At 35.1% G+C, this 16,705-nt stretch overlaps 1 protein-coding gene across 25 annotated transcripts in view; it reads left to right on the top strand.

Annotated features, from left to right (window-relative positions):
• PSD3 (pleckstrin and Sec7 domain containing 3) overlaps positions 1–16,705 on the top strand; it is a 785,560-nt gene that overhangs the window by 445,943 nt on the left and 322,912 nt on the right. For all 25 annotated transcript variants that reach the window (XM_045055432.1, XM_045055440.1, XM_023252529.2 and 22 more), the window contains one exon: positions 6,287–6,376. In XM_045055432.1, coding sequence (XP_044911367.1) covers positions 6,287–6,376 — 90 coding nt within the window. The remainder of the gene's footprint in view (positions 1–6,286; positions 6,377–16,705) is intronic.

Raw genomic sequence — 16,705 nt, 5'->3', positions numbered from 1 at the left:
CGATACTACCCAAATCAGTCTACATATTCAATGTAATCCTTATTGAAATAACACCAGCATTCTTCACAGAGCTAGAACAAACAATCCTAAAATTTGTATGGAACCAGAAAAGACCCCACATAGCCAAAGCAATCTTGAAAAAGAATACCGAAGCTGGAGGCATCACAATCCTGGACTTCAAACTGTATTACAAAGCTGTAATTATCAAGACAGTATGGTACTGGCACAAAAACAGACATCAGATCAACGGAACAGAATAGAGAACCCAGAAATGGACCCAGAAATGTATGGCCAACTAATCTTTGACAAAGCAGGAAAGAATATCCAATGGAATAAAGATGATGATGGGACAACTGGACAGCGACATGCAGAAAAATGAACCTGCACCACTTTCTTACACTATACACAAAAATAAACTCAAAATGGATTAAAGACCTAAACATAAGACAGGAAGCCATCAAAATCCTCGAGGAGAAAGCAAGCAAAAGCCTCTTTGAACTCAGCCGCATCAACTTCTTAGCACATTTCCAGAGGCAAGGAAAACAAAATAAAAAATGAACTGTTGAGATTTATCAAGATAAAAAGCTTCTGAACAGCAAAGGAAACAATCAGCAAAACTAAAAGGCAACCAGCAGTATGGGAGAAGATATTTGCAAATGACATATCAGATAAAGGGTCCAAAATCTATAATTAACTTATCAAACTCAACACCCAAAAAACAAATAATCCAGTGAAGAAATGGTCAATAGATATGAACAGACACTTTTCCAAAGAAGACATCCAGGTGGCTAACAGACACATGAAAAAATGCCAACATCACTCATCATCAGGGAAATAGAAATCAAAACCACAATGAGATACCACCTCACACCAGTCAGAATGGCTAAAATTAACAACTCAGGCAAAAACAGATGTTGGTGAGGATGTGGAAAAAGAGGGTCTCTTTTGCACTGGTGGTGGGAATACAAACTGGTGCAGCCACTCTGGAAAACAGTATGGAGGTTCCTCAAAAAATTAAAAATAGAATTACCATATAACCCAGCAATTGCACTACTAGGTATATATCCAAGGGATAGAGATGTACTTTGAAGGGGCACATGCACCCCAATGTTTATAGCAGCACTATCAACAATAGCCAAAGTATGGAAAGAGCCCAAATGTCCATCGACAGATGAATGGATAAAGAATAGGTGGTACATATATACAATGGAGTATACTCAGTAATCAAAAAGGATGAAATCTTATCATTTGCACTAACATGGATGGAACTAGAGGGTATTATGCTAAGTGAGATAAGTCATTCAGAGAAAGATAAATATCATATGACTTCACTCATATGTCGAATTTAAGATACAAAACAGGTGAACATAATGGAAGGGAAGCAAAAATAATATAAAAACAGAGAGGGGGACAAAACATAAGAGACTCTTAAATACAGAGAACAAACTGAGGGTTGCTAGAAGGGCTATGGGTGGGGGGATGGGCTAAATGGGTAAGGGGTATTAAGGAAAACACTTGCTGAAATGAGCACTGGGTGTTATACATAGGGGATGAATCACTGGAATCTACTCCTGAAATCATTATTGCACTATATGCTAACTAACTTGGATGTAAATTAAAAATAAATGAATAAATAAATAAATAAGAATATATAGTATATTCAATGGAATATTAGTCATAAAAAGAATGAAATCTTGCCATTTGTGACATTATTGGACTTTGAGAATATTATCCTAAGTGAAATAAGTCATATGGAAAAAGACAAATACTGTGTGATTTCCCTCATATATGGAAAGTAAAACAATAAGTGAACAAACTAAAGAAAACAAACTCATAGGTACAGAAAACACAGTAGTGGTTACCAGAATTTAAGAGGGTTAGGGGGTGGGTGAAATGGGCAAAGGGGGTCAGCTGTATGGTGATAGATGATAATTGGACTTGTGGTGTGATCATGTGGTAGTGTATGCAGATGTCAAGTTATACACCTGTACACTTGAAACACGTATCTATGATCTATGTATGTGTGTGTGTGTGTGTGTATACACACACACACATATATGTATATATATATACACACACACACGTATATGCATTTGGCATGTATATACATACATGCATACATATATACAAGAAAGTACTCTATGATTCCCTTTATGTGAGCCATCTAAAGCAGTCAAATTCATAGAAACAAAAAGAAAGTAGAATGATTGTTACTATAGGCTCGGGGGGTGGGGAAAGAAGGGTTGTTTTGTTTTAATTTTTTTAACATTTATTTATTTTTGAGAGAGAGAGAGAGAGAGAGAGACAGAGCATAAACAGGGGAGGGTCAGAGAGAGAGGGAGACACAATCTGAAACAGGCTCCAGGCTCTGAGCTTTCAGCACAGAGCCCTATGCAGGGCTCGAACTCACGGACGAGATCATGACCTGAGCCGAAGTCGGATGCCTAACCGACTAAGCCACCCAGGTGCCCCCAGCGGAGTTGTTTTTTAATGGGTATAGAGTTTAAGATTTGCTATATGCAGTAGTTTTGGAAATCTGTTTTATAGCCATGTGAATATACTTAACACTGCTGAATTTTACACTTAAGTATGGTTATGATGGTAAATTTTTTGCTATGTGATTTTTAGCCACAATAAAGTGCAATGACAAAAATAACTTACTACAAAGCTATAAGAATCAAGAGCGTATTATACTGGCATCCAGTCATACATCCAGATTACAGTAGAATTGAGAATTCATAAGAAAACCCTTATTTTTATGGTCAGTTGATTTTCAACAAGAATGCCAAGATCTAAAGGTATAAAATTTTTGGAAAACATAGAGTAAATATTTCTGACCTTGGATTAGGTAATAATTTGTTACATTCGACAATAAAAACACAAGTAGTATAAGAAAAAAAACTCTGATAAATTGGGTTTCATATAGATCAAAACTTTTTGTGCTTCAGACAACACCATCAAGAAAAGACAACCTACCGAATGGGAGAAAATATTTGTGAAGTATATATCTGATAAGGAGTTTTATATCCAGAATATATAAATAACTCCTACAACTCAACAATAAAGACAAATGACTCAATAACAAAAGGACAAAGGATTTGAGTAGGCATTTATTCAAAGAATATATACAAATGGTCAATATGTGGATGAAAGATGCTGAACATCATTAGTCAGTAGGGAATTACAAATCAGAACCACAAGATTGCAATTCATATCTGCTAGAACTGGCTAAAATAAAATGGACAGATAAATGTTGGTAAGGATGTAGAGAAATTGGAACTCACACTTCTAGTGGGGATGTACACTGATGTGGCCTGTTTGGAAAAAAAATTCTGATAGTTCTTCAAATGATTAAACGCAGAGTTACCATATGACATAGCAGTCCCACTCCTGAATTAAATACATAGGAGGAATGAAAACATACGTCTGTGCAAAAACTTTACACAAATATTTACAGTAACATTGTTGATAATAACCAAAATGTGGAAACAGTCCAAATAGCCATCAGCTTATAAATGGGTACACAAAATTTGGTATATTCATACAATGGAATGTTGCCAATAAAAATAAATATTGATACATGCTAAAATATGGACATACCTTGAAAATAATATGGTAGATGAAAGAAGCCAGTCAAAAAAAGGCCACACTTTATATGATTCCACTTATGTGAAGTGCTCTTGCATAGGCAAATCCATACAAATAAAAAGATCATTAGTGGTTGCCAGGAGATGAGTATCGGGGATGGGAGGAGAGATATGAGTACTGACTGCTAATGGATATGATTATCTTTTAGGGTGATAAAAGTATTCTGAATTTAGATAATGGTGATGGCTGTACAACTCTATATGTGTATTATGAATCACTGAATTATATAATTCAAAAGGATGAATATTATGTGAATATCATTTCAGTAAAGCTAGTATTTTAAGAAAGTTTCAGTGAGCTGACACTCCTCCTTCATCATATTAAAAAATTAACTCTCTTTATTTTACTTTTTCTCCTAGTAGTTATAATTGTTTACTTTTCCATAGTTTTTTTTTTTTGTATGTGTGTGTTAATAGGTTTTTATACTTGGGAGACTTTTATTGATTATTGTTTGATATGTATTTTTAACAAAAACTGTATAAACTAAAATGAAAGTTTCATATCTATTTTGATACCTTTGATGACTATAATACTACAAGTATTTAAATATAAATTGTTCCTCAAGAAAATTTTGTTATTAACAATACAAAATTGAATAAAAATGATGTTACAAGTATTTGAATTCACATCATATATTAAAGAACATTTTGGTTTTTAACTAATGATTAAATTATGCCCTCTTTTGGTGTGGTTAAAAGCAAAGAATTGGAAGCTGACTTGGAAAAGACATTATTCATTCATTTTCTCAAATCCTCAGAACATAACCAAAAACACCATGTCAAGTCATATCAACATTACTATTAAATATACTTGTTACTTTTTACCTTCTTCTGATATCTTTGATAAAGGCTGGGAAGGTTGAGTTATTGTGTTTTTCAGTATAGTGTTGTGAAACTATTTTTTATTAAAGTTTCTGTGCTTTAAGTTTTCATCAAAACTTAGGGCTAGAGATTTAACTTACTTAAATTATGGAAATATCTACCAAATTCACTGGCAAAACCATTTTTCATTGTTAAAACATTCACTTAATCTTTCATATGCATTCTGACTATGCCCTCTTTGCTAATGGAAGAGGCAAGGTTTTTAACAAAAGTTATTTAGCACTTTCACTAAAATTAATTAGATAGGATGGGTTGGGCTATTTGTTTCGTGTCTTAAAGTAGAAGAGCAGTTGTGAGAGGGGAAGTGGGAAGTGATTACTTTTAAGATACACAGGTGTATATGTTCCCAGGCATATCTGTACTTTTGAAGTTAAAGTGTTGTGTACATAATCTCTTAAACGTATCCTTGGCTTTGTATCCCTTTTAAAATCTTTGTTTCCTGGAATATTTTTCCTCAACTTGAAGGCTAATGTTCTACCCCATTCTTAGTCTTTCATGAAAAATAACCTCATGGAACATACATTTTATTTGTATGCATATTGTGTACAAGGATATTGATATGCTGGTACACTTCCTGTTCACTTGGACCACATTTTGGCAAAGACCACATTTTGCCTGTGCCTGTTGTGGACAGATTTCTCTTGGTGTCCAGATTGAACCTCTGAATCCTTCACGACTGGTGGCTCTTACTAGTTGACTAGAGCTGGCATAAGAGACACTTCTCTTTCATACCACCTTTATTAGTTTCCTCACTCTGACATATTTGTATCTTCTTTTTTTGTAGTTTAGATATCCTAATTACATTTTACTTTTTTTCATTTTGTTTATTAATGTGATTTTTTTTATTATTGAGCTTATCCTTCAATCAGTTTGGAAATGTGTTTGGAAATAATTTTCCACAAGTCTCTTGCATTTCTGTACATTTTGTGAACAGAAGCTTTGGTTGCCTTTGTTCTCATCTACTTTTACACATTTTTTTCTATAGTGAGCAGCTTTGGAATATATAATGACTAGAGAGCAATGCATAAGTTTGTTTATCATAGCCTTGGATGATACGAGTTGGTTCGTTCCTTTAGAGCAAAAGTGATAGGCTTATTGCCCGTTACAGTTATTCAGATTCCCACATCTCAGGGCTCCTTTCCTGTATCACACCACACCATGTGTGCATATCAACTGTCCCTGCTCAGGTTCTCTGAGAATTGGGACTCTGGAAACTGGAGCAAGAAAATGCTGTCATTTTGGTCACTCCTGTTGTTGTAATAAATGCCTGTGCCTCTGACTCAGGGCACTTATTACTTCATCTGGTAACGTGAGATAGTGATAGACTAGTTTGTTAGCGTGAAAGTGGCTAAAATCTCAGAGCCTTCACAGTTCTTGACAATATGTAGGAAATACAAATAAGCAAATAAATAGCTACCAGAGTTCATCTCAGAAATGTCATTTTATCCATGTTTTTCTTTAAAAACTAACATATATATCATATGTATAAATGTGGCATAAATTTCTCAGATTTTTTTCTTAGATTAAAGGTTTGGCATAATTCTGCTATTTATATTTAATGACTGTTTTGAAAGCATAATAAGCCATCTGTTTCTCATATGCATATAAGTTTGTGTTATATGTATGTATGGATATATACACATATATGAGGGGTGTGTATTCATGGTTTGAAAAACCAAATCAATCTTGCTTTGCTTAATCATGTTTTTAAGAATTCCATGTGTGTCATGATGATGTATTATTTGCCTCTATTCCAGAATATTGGAAAGAAGATGACCTGCCAAGAGTTCATTGCAAACCTCCAAGGGGTAAATGAAGGTGGTGATTTCTCCAAGGATCTACTGAAAGTAAGTATTGAAATATTGGTTTTTAAAATATGCTTGTATGTATCTTTCTGCTTATTTTTAAATATAAAATAGATAGGCTAAGGACCACTTAAGTATTTGGTTTTTGCTTTTGGTTTTGGTGATATTTCTGTTGGGCCTCATCCTTGATGTGTCAGACTGCAAGTACCCTTTAATGAATTAATGCTAAAAGTTCACATTATAATCAATAATACTGAGATAATAAGTAGATTTGGAATAATTGGTGATTCATAGTGGAGGTTTTTGATTCATTTGCAAGTGTACTGTCAGAACTTGAGAAAGATCACAAAGGTATATTCACTATGGAAAAGAAAAAAAAAACATTTACATGGTATAATGGAAGCAGTTCTGACTGTATTCAGTCCCTAGTTACAGAGCCACTTAGGTTGTCTATGGAAATGTAAGTAATTGCAGAATATCTGAATTATTTCTACTTGGCTTTATTATTGGTAACAATCAGCATGCTTTTCCCTATCAGATTTTCAAGGAGACAACAAAATCAGCTTTGAAATTCATAACATTCTATAGCAGTATAGATGAGATATGCATTTGATTAAATACAAAATAGTGATTGATAATAGATGTGAATATTTTAGAAGTTCAGGATAAGATGTGTATGTTCACAGATTTCTATTTGATTCTAGCGTTCTTTTCTAAAACTTTGTACATATGTAGGCTTTGAATTTGCTAAGGAAACACATGTAAATCATGGTATAATCTTTCTCTCTCAAAAATAAACAATAAAAAAAAGAAATGAGAATTGACAGGAAAAATTTTCACAGTGAACCTTTTAGATTTTATTCGTAGGCTTATGGTAACATGCATGACTGTGGATGAATTATTGGGCAGATTTAGAGCATGTGTGATGGAGCTATCTGAAACCAAATGTAGTTAACATACAGTCCAGTGGGTGCCGTTCACCTTGGGTAAACATATGTTCTTTGATTTACTTTGCCAAGAATTTGCTGGATGACTTGTTATAGTTGGGACTATATTGAGATCCTATTTATAAACTTCAGGGGAGAAAACATGTATTATACTCTTTTTTATTTACTGTAGGAAGATGACAGTGAAATAACACCGAAAATGACGGTGGCATTTAGCATGGAAATTGCCAGGTAAAATACTGATTCCCTTTGATAGCAAACCTCAGCCACTCACCCACCTAAGATGAGGGTTTTCCCTTTCAGTAAGCATCTGGATTTTACTGCAGATTTCAATCAAGAAAAGGTTTTCTTCAAACCATTTTTGTTTCATTTTTCTTTTTGATGTGGCTCTCCTTTTTTCCTTCCCTGCCCTCCTTCTTCTTCCCCCTCCTCCTTTCCCTCCCTTACTTCCTCTGTTTCAATTTATATATGCCTTTTCCTTTCTCTTTTGTTTTTCTTTTTGTCTCTCTTCTTTCTTCTCTCTCGTCTCGCTCTCTCAGACTCTCTCCCTCACTGTCTTTCTCAGTGGCTATCTCATGATTCTCTTGAGAGATAATTAGTAGGTGGAATTCAAGTTAATATTTGAACTTTTGTGGAAAGTGATTATACAGATGCCATACAGACAGATAACATACCTATATACAGATAAACAGAAAACACTTGGTATCATCTTACAAGGTTTTGAGTAACCTAACTCCTTTACACCCTCTCTCCAACTTAAAAATTACAGGCATATACAACATTCAGTTTAACTTATTAGGTAACATGAATAGAGTTAAATGGATTGAACTGAGGTTTTCATTGATACATAGTGATATTATTACTTTTAGATTTCTTTGGATCAAAAGTAGCATTTGTTATTTATTTTTGTTTATTAATTTAGAGAGAGAGTGAGAGATAGAGAGTGTGAGCATGGAAGGGGGCAGAGAGAGGGAGAGAAAGAATCCCAAGCAGGCTCCTTGCTATCAGCACAGATCCTGATGCAGGGCTTGGTCTCACAAACCGTGAGATCATGACCTGAGCCAAAATCAAGAGTTGTATGCTTTAACCTACTGAACCACCCAGGCACCCCAGGATCGAGAGTAACAATTTAATTTATGTCTCTTCAGATTTCTTTTGACCAGTAGTAACATTCCAACTATGGTTAGATAGTAGGGAATATTTATTGAAGGCCTACTATGCGTTCAGTGGGGGTTGTGGATTTGGAGAACTAGCTAGAACTAAATGGACTCCTGTCCTCACAAACTACTGAGAAAGATGGATGGTTCTTTTTCCCTTAAATTAATAGTTATTCCATATTAAAATTAAAATATAAACTGTGCTTGTTCTCAACAGAAAGTTACCAAAGAAGATAAACTGATAAACCTTAATGTATTTATTTTTTTAAATTTTTAACATTTATTCATTTTAGAGAGACAGAGCGCCAGCAGGGGTGGGGCAGAAAGAGAGAGGGAGATACAGAATCTGAAGCAGGTTCCAGGTTCTGAGCTGTCAGCAGAGAGCCTGACCAAGGCTCGAACTCACAAGCCGTGAGATCATGACTTGAGCTGAAGTCAGATGTTTAACCGACTGAGCCACCCAGACACCACAGCCTTGAATGTATTTAAATGTATGAAAAATGAAAAATTTATTTCAAGGCTTTAATTCAGAGACTTAAATTAATATTTTGCTTTAATTTTGCCTTGGACTACGTTAAAGGCATAGATGATACATTGAGCTCTTTTTCACAGTTTACAATTCCACAGCAGTTTCCCTTTTCACTCAAATGACCTAAACAGATAAATGAATGCTTTGTGCAAATAAGAATGTTTCCCTTGCAAGTTGCTTTGAGTATAAATTCTAGATACCTATAGTATAAAGTAGAATAATTTGGATACCAAAAGACAATCAGTGATAAAATATTTAATTTCTTTGAAGTTGAAGTCTGGCTGGGAGGATGTGATATTTGAGATAGGCCTTTGAAATATAGGTACAATTATACTAGTAGACTTATTTTGGTTTTTAGTTAGATTATTATTCTGTTTCACCTTCCACCCCCTTTCTCACCCATATAAACATTAATGTTCCCTGTGGTAAGTACCTCTCCTTATTATTTCACCAAATCAAGACAACACTTCATTTAACAAAATCTGCCAAGCCATCTGTCATGTTTCACGGCTGCCCATCCCAACACTTGGATGTGGTTTGTGCTTAAGCATCCTTAGGACGATGTGGAAAAGAAGGGAAAATGGATATTCTGCTTTTAGTTCTGACAGAATAAGGCATTCCTAAGATTTTATAATAAGTAATAAAACCTTTAAGTACATGAATAGAGAGGGATGAGAATGTAGAATGTGGGCCAGCTCTGGATTGGAGGCTGAACTTTCTGAGAGACATTATCACGTGGTGATTATGATTATGGACTTGGGAGCTATACTGACTGGGTTCTAATCCCAGCTCCTGCTGAGGGATCATAAGTAAATTCACTGAAACTTAGTCCCTTGACTTCCTCTTCTGTGAAATGGGAGATTTTATTAGTACCCATCTCATCAGTTGTTTTAATAATTGAATGAGTTACTATATAAAGCCTTTAGAGTCCTAACATGTAATAAATGCTATAGATGTTAGATGTTATATATTTTTATTTAAAATATTATTTTATTTGTTACCAGCTTGAAGTAGACTGGGAAGGGCCTACATCCCTTTCTTCCAGGGTTTGGATCTAAGGTTTTTTTACAACTACTAGGACCAAGTAGTTTTTACAACTACTAGGGCTAATTAAGATTAGCTTTAATACACAAGACCTCTATTGCCCATCCTTTTTTAGCGTAGGCATACACATTCTCTTGCTGTTTCAAAGGGACCGTCTGTGAACTTAACTTTGAGCATTTCCTCCTTTTGTGGTAAGATTTTTAACTGTCATTTATGGCTTCCTTTCTTTCCAAAGACTTGTTGGTTCCACTTTTGCACTGTTGGTGGGATTGCAGACTGGTGTAGCCACTCTGGAGAACAGAGTATGGAGGTTACTCAAAAACTTAAAAAACAGAACTACCCTACAATCCAGTAATTGTACTACTAGGTATTTACCCAAAGGTTACAAAAATACTGATTCAAAGGGGCACATGCACTCTGATGTTTATAGCAGCATTATCAGTAATAGCCAAACTATGGAGAGAGCCCAAATGTCCATTGCTTGATGAATGAATAAAGAAAATATGGTGTATATATATATACAATAGACTGTCACTCAGCCATTAAAAAGAAAAAATGAAATCTTGCCATTTACAATGATGTGGATGGAGCTAGAGAGTATTATGCTAAGCAAAATAAGTCAGAAAAAGACAAATACCATATGATTTCACTCATATGAGGAATTTAAGAAACAAAACAGATGAACGTATGGGAAGGAGGGAAAAAAGAAAAAGTGAGAGGGAAACAAACCAGACTTTTAAGGATAGAGAACAAACTGAGGGTTGATATAGGGTGTTGGTGGGGAGGGCCTAAATGGGTGATAGACTTTAAGGAGGGGACTTGTTGTGATGAGCACTAAATGTTATATGTAATTGATGAATCATGAATTCTGCTCCTGAAACCAATGTTGCCACTGTATGTTAACTACCTAGAATTTAAATAAAAAAATTAAAAAAAAAAAAGACTTGTTGGTTCTGAAGAATCAAAATTTTCCACAAGAAACATTTGTTCCATAAAGTCTGTGTTAACATTGTGGAGACACTTGAAAATGAACCTTGGTTAATCCTGTATTTTCCTTGCCTTTTTACCTTGTTAACAACAGGTTATTTCTCCTCGACTTTATCTCTCTTGCCACGCTTTTATATCTTATATTTGGCTTGGGTCTTTGAAGCTACAAGGGTGGTGGTCCCGTACCTTCTTACTTAGGACTGTGTGGAGAAAACATAAGAGAGCAGGTGGGCATCTAGCAACCTTTCTTTTTTCCCGCAGAGTTTTAGACACTTCAAATAATTCCCATCTCCATTAATATCCCAGGATTATTTGGGGATCTTTAAAGAGAACAAGAACTAATTTGCTTCCTTCAAAGGTTCTTCCAGATTCCAGGACCAGTTTAAGTTTGGTCTTAAACTGTTCTGTAAGTTTTATTTCATCTGAGTTTCCTGTGAATCTCTATTCTTGGCTATAACAGAAAAGCCACATTTTTATCTTCAATCTATTCTGCTTTCCATTTCTAATCCTGTGATAATCCTTCATTTCTCATTATATATGGGGGAAACACAAGAACTTTGGGTGATAGCCACAAGTTATTTAAATATTTAGAAGGAAAGTAGCCATTTCAAAATACATTTACATGAAAGTGGGGACGAAGTAAAAAGAAATGAGGCAGAAGAAGGAGCCAGTGAAAAGCATCATAGTGGAAGGTCAGTTATTGGGTGCATGATTGCATTTTGGGTAGATCCAGACTGAAGGTTTCTACAATGAAACATGAAACCCTAGTTGTTTTCTGTCTCAGCTTTCTTATTGCCACGTACCATTTGATACTCAGATAAAGTTCTTTATATTTTTATCATTGTCATAGTTAAGTCTTTAATTTTCTTTTTTTCTTGAGCAGCAAATGAATTCAGTAGGTGCCAATGGGAATTAGGGGAAAAAATAGCTAGGGGCACCTGGGTGGCTCAGTCGATGAAGCATCCAATTCTTGATTTCGGTTTAGGTTATGATCTCACAGCTTGTGAGGTTGAACCCTGCGTCTGATAGTGCGGAGCCTGCTTAGGATTCTCTCTTGCCCTCTCTCTCTGCCACTCCCCTGCTCTCAGGCTCTCTCTCTCTCTCAAAACAAATAAACTTTTTTTTTAAAGAAAAAAACTAGCTAAAAAATCTTCTTTAAGAATTTTTTATATCATCTTAATGATGGAGAGGGTAGAATCAACAAGACACCCAAGTCTCTCAACATGATTCTAATATAAGTAAAACACAAAACTGAATACAATTTGTAGAGTGTTTTGAAACATACCTCCTTTGCCTCCTTTTAAGTCTGCTTACATACACAAATAGCTTAATAATAGCTCCAGTTACAAGGCATTGTCACTGGAAATCATTAAAAAGCAAGGTAAATAAATCTTTCTTGGGCAAGTCAATAACACGCTATCCTTTCAGGCTATTGCTTGTGATTAGATGTTTGAGTTTAGAATATTCTTCAGAAATTTAATTTTTCGGGTGAAAATTTTTGCACCTATCTCCTTTCTTGGGAATTTGTTAACCTTGAAATTAACTTTCAATCTCTTAAGGGAAGACCAAAAGTTTTCATTCTCTCAGGTGTGTAGTTAACATGCAGTGTGCACGTGTGTGTGTAAAGATTGTGGGGTAGGGGGGAATGCCAGTTAAATTGATAGAACATAAATCAGTATACCTAGCTTAGTGGAATTCATGTGCTTCATTTCATTAATGGAATGGTAAATAACATAGTGAATTAAATTATTTCATATTGTATTGGTCAGAATCCCAATAAAAATTGTTATTCAGATGTGTTTGTTTTCCCTTAGCTTTCACAAAAGACAGAATTTAGGTGAGGTTCTTTTAAAAGAAGTTTCTGAGGATATACAGGTTACCTATGTCCAATCCTTTATTCATGTATTTGGCTGAAAGTGTTATGTTTTGTTCTAAATGTCGTTTTCTTATTTGGTATTCTTAGGGAAGAATAATTTGTGACAATGATGGAGAAATTAGCCAGGAGGGTTGCGTTTAAACAGAGGTTTAAAGGTTAGCAAAGAAAAAGGTTTGCGAAGAAAAATACATCATGTTTTATTTTCAAGTTTTTATTTAAATTCCAGTTAACATACAGTGTAACATTAATTTCAGGTGTAGAGTCTAGTGATTCATCACTTATATACAATACCCAGTGCTCATCACAAGTGCCCTCCTTAATACTTATCACCCATTTAAACCAGTCCCCCTGCCCACCTCCCCTCCAATAATCCTTAGTTTATTCTCTGTTATTAAGCGTCTGTTACCTGGTTTGCCTCTGTCTCATTCTCTCTGTCTCTCTTTTTTACCCCTCCCCACCATGTTCACCTGTTTTGTTTCTTAAATTCCACATATGAGTGAAATCATATGATATTTGTCTTTCTCTGGCTGACTTATTTTGCTTAGCATGATACTCTCTAGATCCATCCATGTCATTGCAAATGGCAAGATATCATTCTTTTATGGCTGAGTAATTTTCCATTATGTATACACACACACACACACATATGCATACACACACAAATACACATCACATTGTTATCCGTTCACCAGTCGATGCACATTTGGGCTCTTTCCATAATTTGGCTATTGTTGATAATGCATGTATACATTTGAATTAGTGTTTTTGTATTTTTTGGGTAAATACTCAGCATGATTACTGGATCATAGCATAGTTCTAATTTAACTTTTTGAGGAACCTCCATACTATTTTCCACAGTGGCTGCACCAATTTGCATTCTTACCAACAGTATAAGAGGGTTCCCCTTTCCCTGCATCCTTGCAACATTTCTTATTTCCTGTATTAATTTTAGCCATTCTGACAGGTGCAAGGTGGTATCTGATCGTGGTTTTGATTTCGGTTTCCCTGATGATGAGTGATATTGAACATCTTTTCATGTTTCTGTTAGCCATCTGTATGTCTTTTTTGGAAAAGTGTCTATTCATGTCTTCCATCCATTTCTTCACTGGATGATTTGTTTTTTAGGTGTTGAGTTTGATCAGTTCTTTGTAGCTTTCTGATACTAACCCTTTATCTGATATGTCATTTGCAAAGATCTTCTCCCATTGTGTAGGTTGCCTTTTAGTTTTGTTGATTGTTTGCTTTGCTGTGCATAAGCTTTTCATCTTAATGAAGTCCCAATAGTTCATTTTTGCTTTTGTTTCCCTTGACTAGGAAATATAAAATTATATTGTGAAGGTTCAAAAACATAAGGCTTTGCAATGACTAACAGTTGTATTTAAGGGTAAACAAACAAACAAAATCAATCAGCCATTAGACATAGCGGTGATTTTTTTATAATCTCAAACCCCAAAAAGTACCTGTTTTACACAGTGTGACATCAAGAGCTGTAAGGATTTTTCTTAAAAAGAGAGAGAACAAAACCAGCCCACTTCACTTCCAGAATTCTGTTTATCTGTCTAATTTGACCCTTTCAGCAGGGAGAAGATTAAAAATTTAATACTGAAAATTGCCCTACTTTTCTTTATCCCCAAAAGCTGGCCTTATGCAACATCCTGTACCCCGACTACATAAGCCATTCTTGCTCCCTACTCTTTAATCTTTACTTCCGGTGTTATCACTGAGGACAAATATAACTAGAGAAATCTGAACAAAGTCAGGTCTTATTAATGTCAGTACTTTGGTTGTGATATTATACTATAGTTTTGCAAATGTTACCATTGGAGGAAACTAGGTAAAAGGCACAAAAAATCTATTAATTCTTACAACTACATGCAGATCTACAATTATCTCACTAAAACTTTCAATAAAGAAAAGGCCCACTTAAAAAAAAAAAGAAGAAGAAGAAAAGGCAAATGGGCCTGTTCTCTCCATTCAGAGATTTTGGCGTCATATAAATTAGCTTAGTGAAATTTTACTACTCCTGTCTTTCTTTTAAAGTACCAATATCATGATCAGAACTTAGACATAACAGCAGCATCATTAAAAACAATGGTATATTAAGAAAAAGGCAATGGGAATTAATTTCAAGTGTTGAAAGCTGGAAAGTCGCATAAATCTATTTTTAAAAACATTATTATTACTCCGGATGCTGTAGAGAACTGTTGGAAAGATGTGAGAGTAGAAATGGAAAAGATGGTGAAGAAATTATCTGTCCATGAGAGAAGGAACAGTGGCTTGGATGTGGGTAGTGACAGTATTGAGAAAAACATATTCACTATTGAATTATTTTTAGTTTGTTATTAGAATTTCTGTTGCTAAATTTCCCCTGAATTGCCCCTCTGCCCTCTCCTACATCACCTGCATTCTAAATTGTGTGGAATGGAAGAGCAATAAAAGGGAGAAAAACCCTAATTGTTTCTTCTGAGTTAATGTTTAATCTGTTAGGCCTAATGTGATGGTAGATTTTGTGGCTCTGTGAAGTGAATAGCATCAGATTTGGAAAAAGCAAGCCCAATATTTTACCTTGGCCAGGAAATTACCTTTTATCAGTTTCCTTGTGTATAACATGGATAATAATACTTTCCTCCAGGAGTGATGATGAGGATTAAATAAGATGATGTGTGTTCACTCCTCTCTCTGCCCCTCTCCCTCCCTCCCTCTCTGTGTCTCTCAAAATAAACATCTTTTTTTTAAAGGGGCACCTGGGTGGCTCAGTCGGTTAAATGTTCAACTCTTGATTTTGGTTCAGGTCATGATCTCATGGTGTGTGGGATTGGGTGATTGGGCCCTGTTGACTGTGCGTAGCCTGATTAAGATTCTCCCTGTGTCTGCTGCTCTCCCACTCACGTGCACTCTATCTTTCTCTCAAAATAAATAAATAAACATTATTTAAAAAATGATGTATGTTGAGTGGCTCCTAGCATTGTGTCATTCAAGTGTTCATAAATGTTAGCTTCTTTGTTTTTTTCTGTTGCTCTAGTTTTTGTAACTAGGTTGTGAAGGTCACTGGGCTTTGAGCCTATCTTAATGCTGCCAGTGGTGGACTGGGTGGACTTTTGATGTGATCATTTTACCTCGTTGTACCTTAGTTTCTTCATTTGTAAAATAAGAAAAGTTAGGCCACGTCCATAACGTCTGTCACTGTCACTTGCCACCTGGACTAGAATTTCTTGCTCTGTTTTTCTGTTGTGCCCTTATCTTTTCAGCTAAATAGTCATGATAAAGAAGCTGGAAAAATTCCATAGATGATCTTTAAGGTACATTTCAATCCAAGTATTGGAAGCATTCTTAACATAATTTTTTCTTCATAAATTCAAATCATATCTCTCAAGTTTTAACTTTTAAATATTGTATTTACTGGTTTAGACAAAGAAGTGTGTTCTTAATGGTGACAGTTCAGATTTAAATCCAGGAAATTACCTTTGTGGTAGCAGCATTGTCAAAGGATTAATCCTAAAGAATTCTATTAGAGGAAGAAGCAGGCTGCAGTCTGAAAAAAAGTCTAAACTTGTTATAAATGAAAAGCCTGAAGTGAATTCTCAAAAATACTTGATCTGAGTTATATTCGGAGTATGTAGTTGAAAATAGGAACTTATGGGTGGTATTTAAGTGTAGCTAAAAAAAGAGCATCAACTGTTGCCTAGAGTAGGTGATTTCTCTCAGAGAGAAGGTCATGGAAACCTGGTAGCAACAGTATCTATGGAGGAAAAGGGCTTGGATGCTTATCCTGGTATAGGCAGGAGAGCTTCTAAAGAGAAAAACTATGTTAGCAAGCTTTTTTAAGAGAAA

This window comes from Felis catus, chromosome B1 (genome assembly GCF_018350175.1).
Source record: "Felis catus isolate Fca126 chromosome B1, F.catus_Fca126_mat1.0, whole genome shotgun sequence".
In the NCBI taxonomy this organism is placed as follows: Eukaryota; Metazoa; Chordata; class Mammalia; order Carnivora; family Felidae; genus Felis; species Felis catus.
Note: the sequence above shows the minus strand (reverse complement) of the source record. Positions and strands in the feature narration are given on the sequence as shown.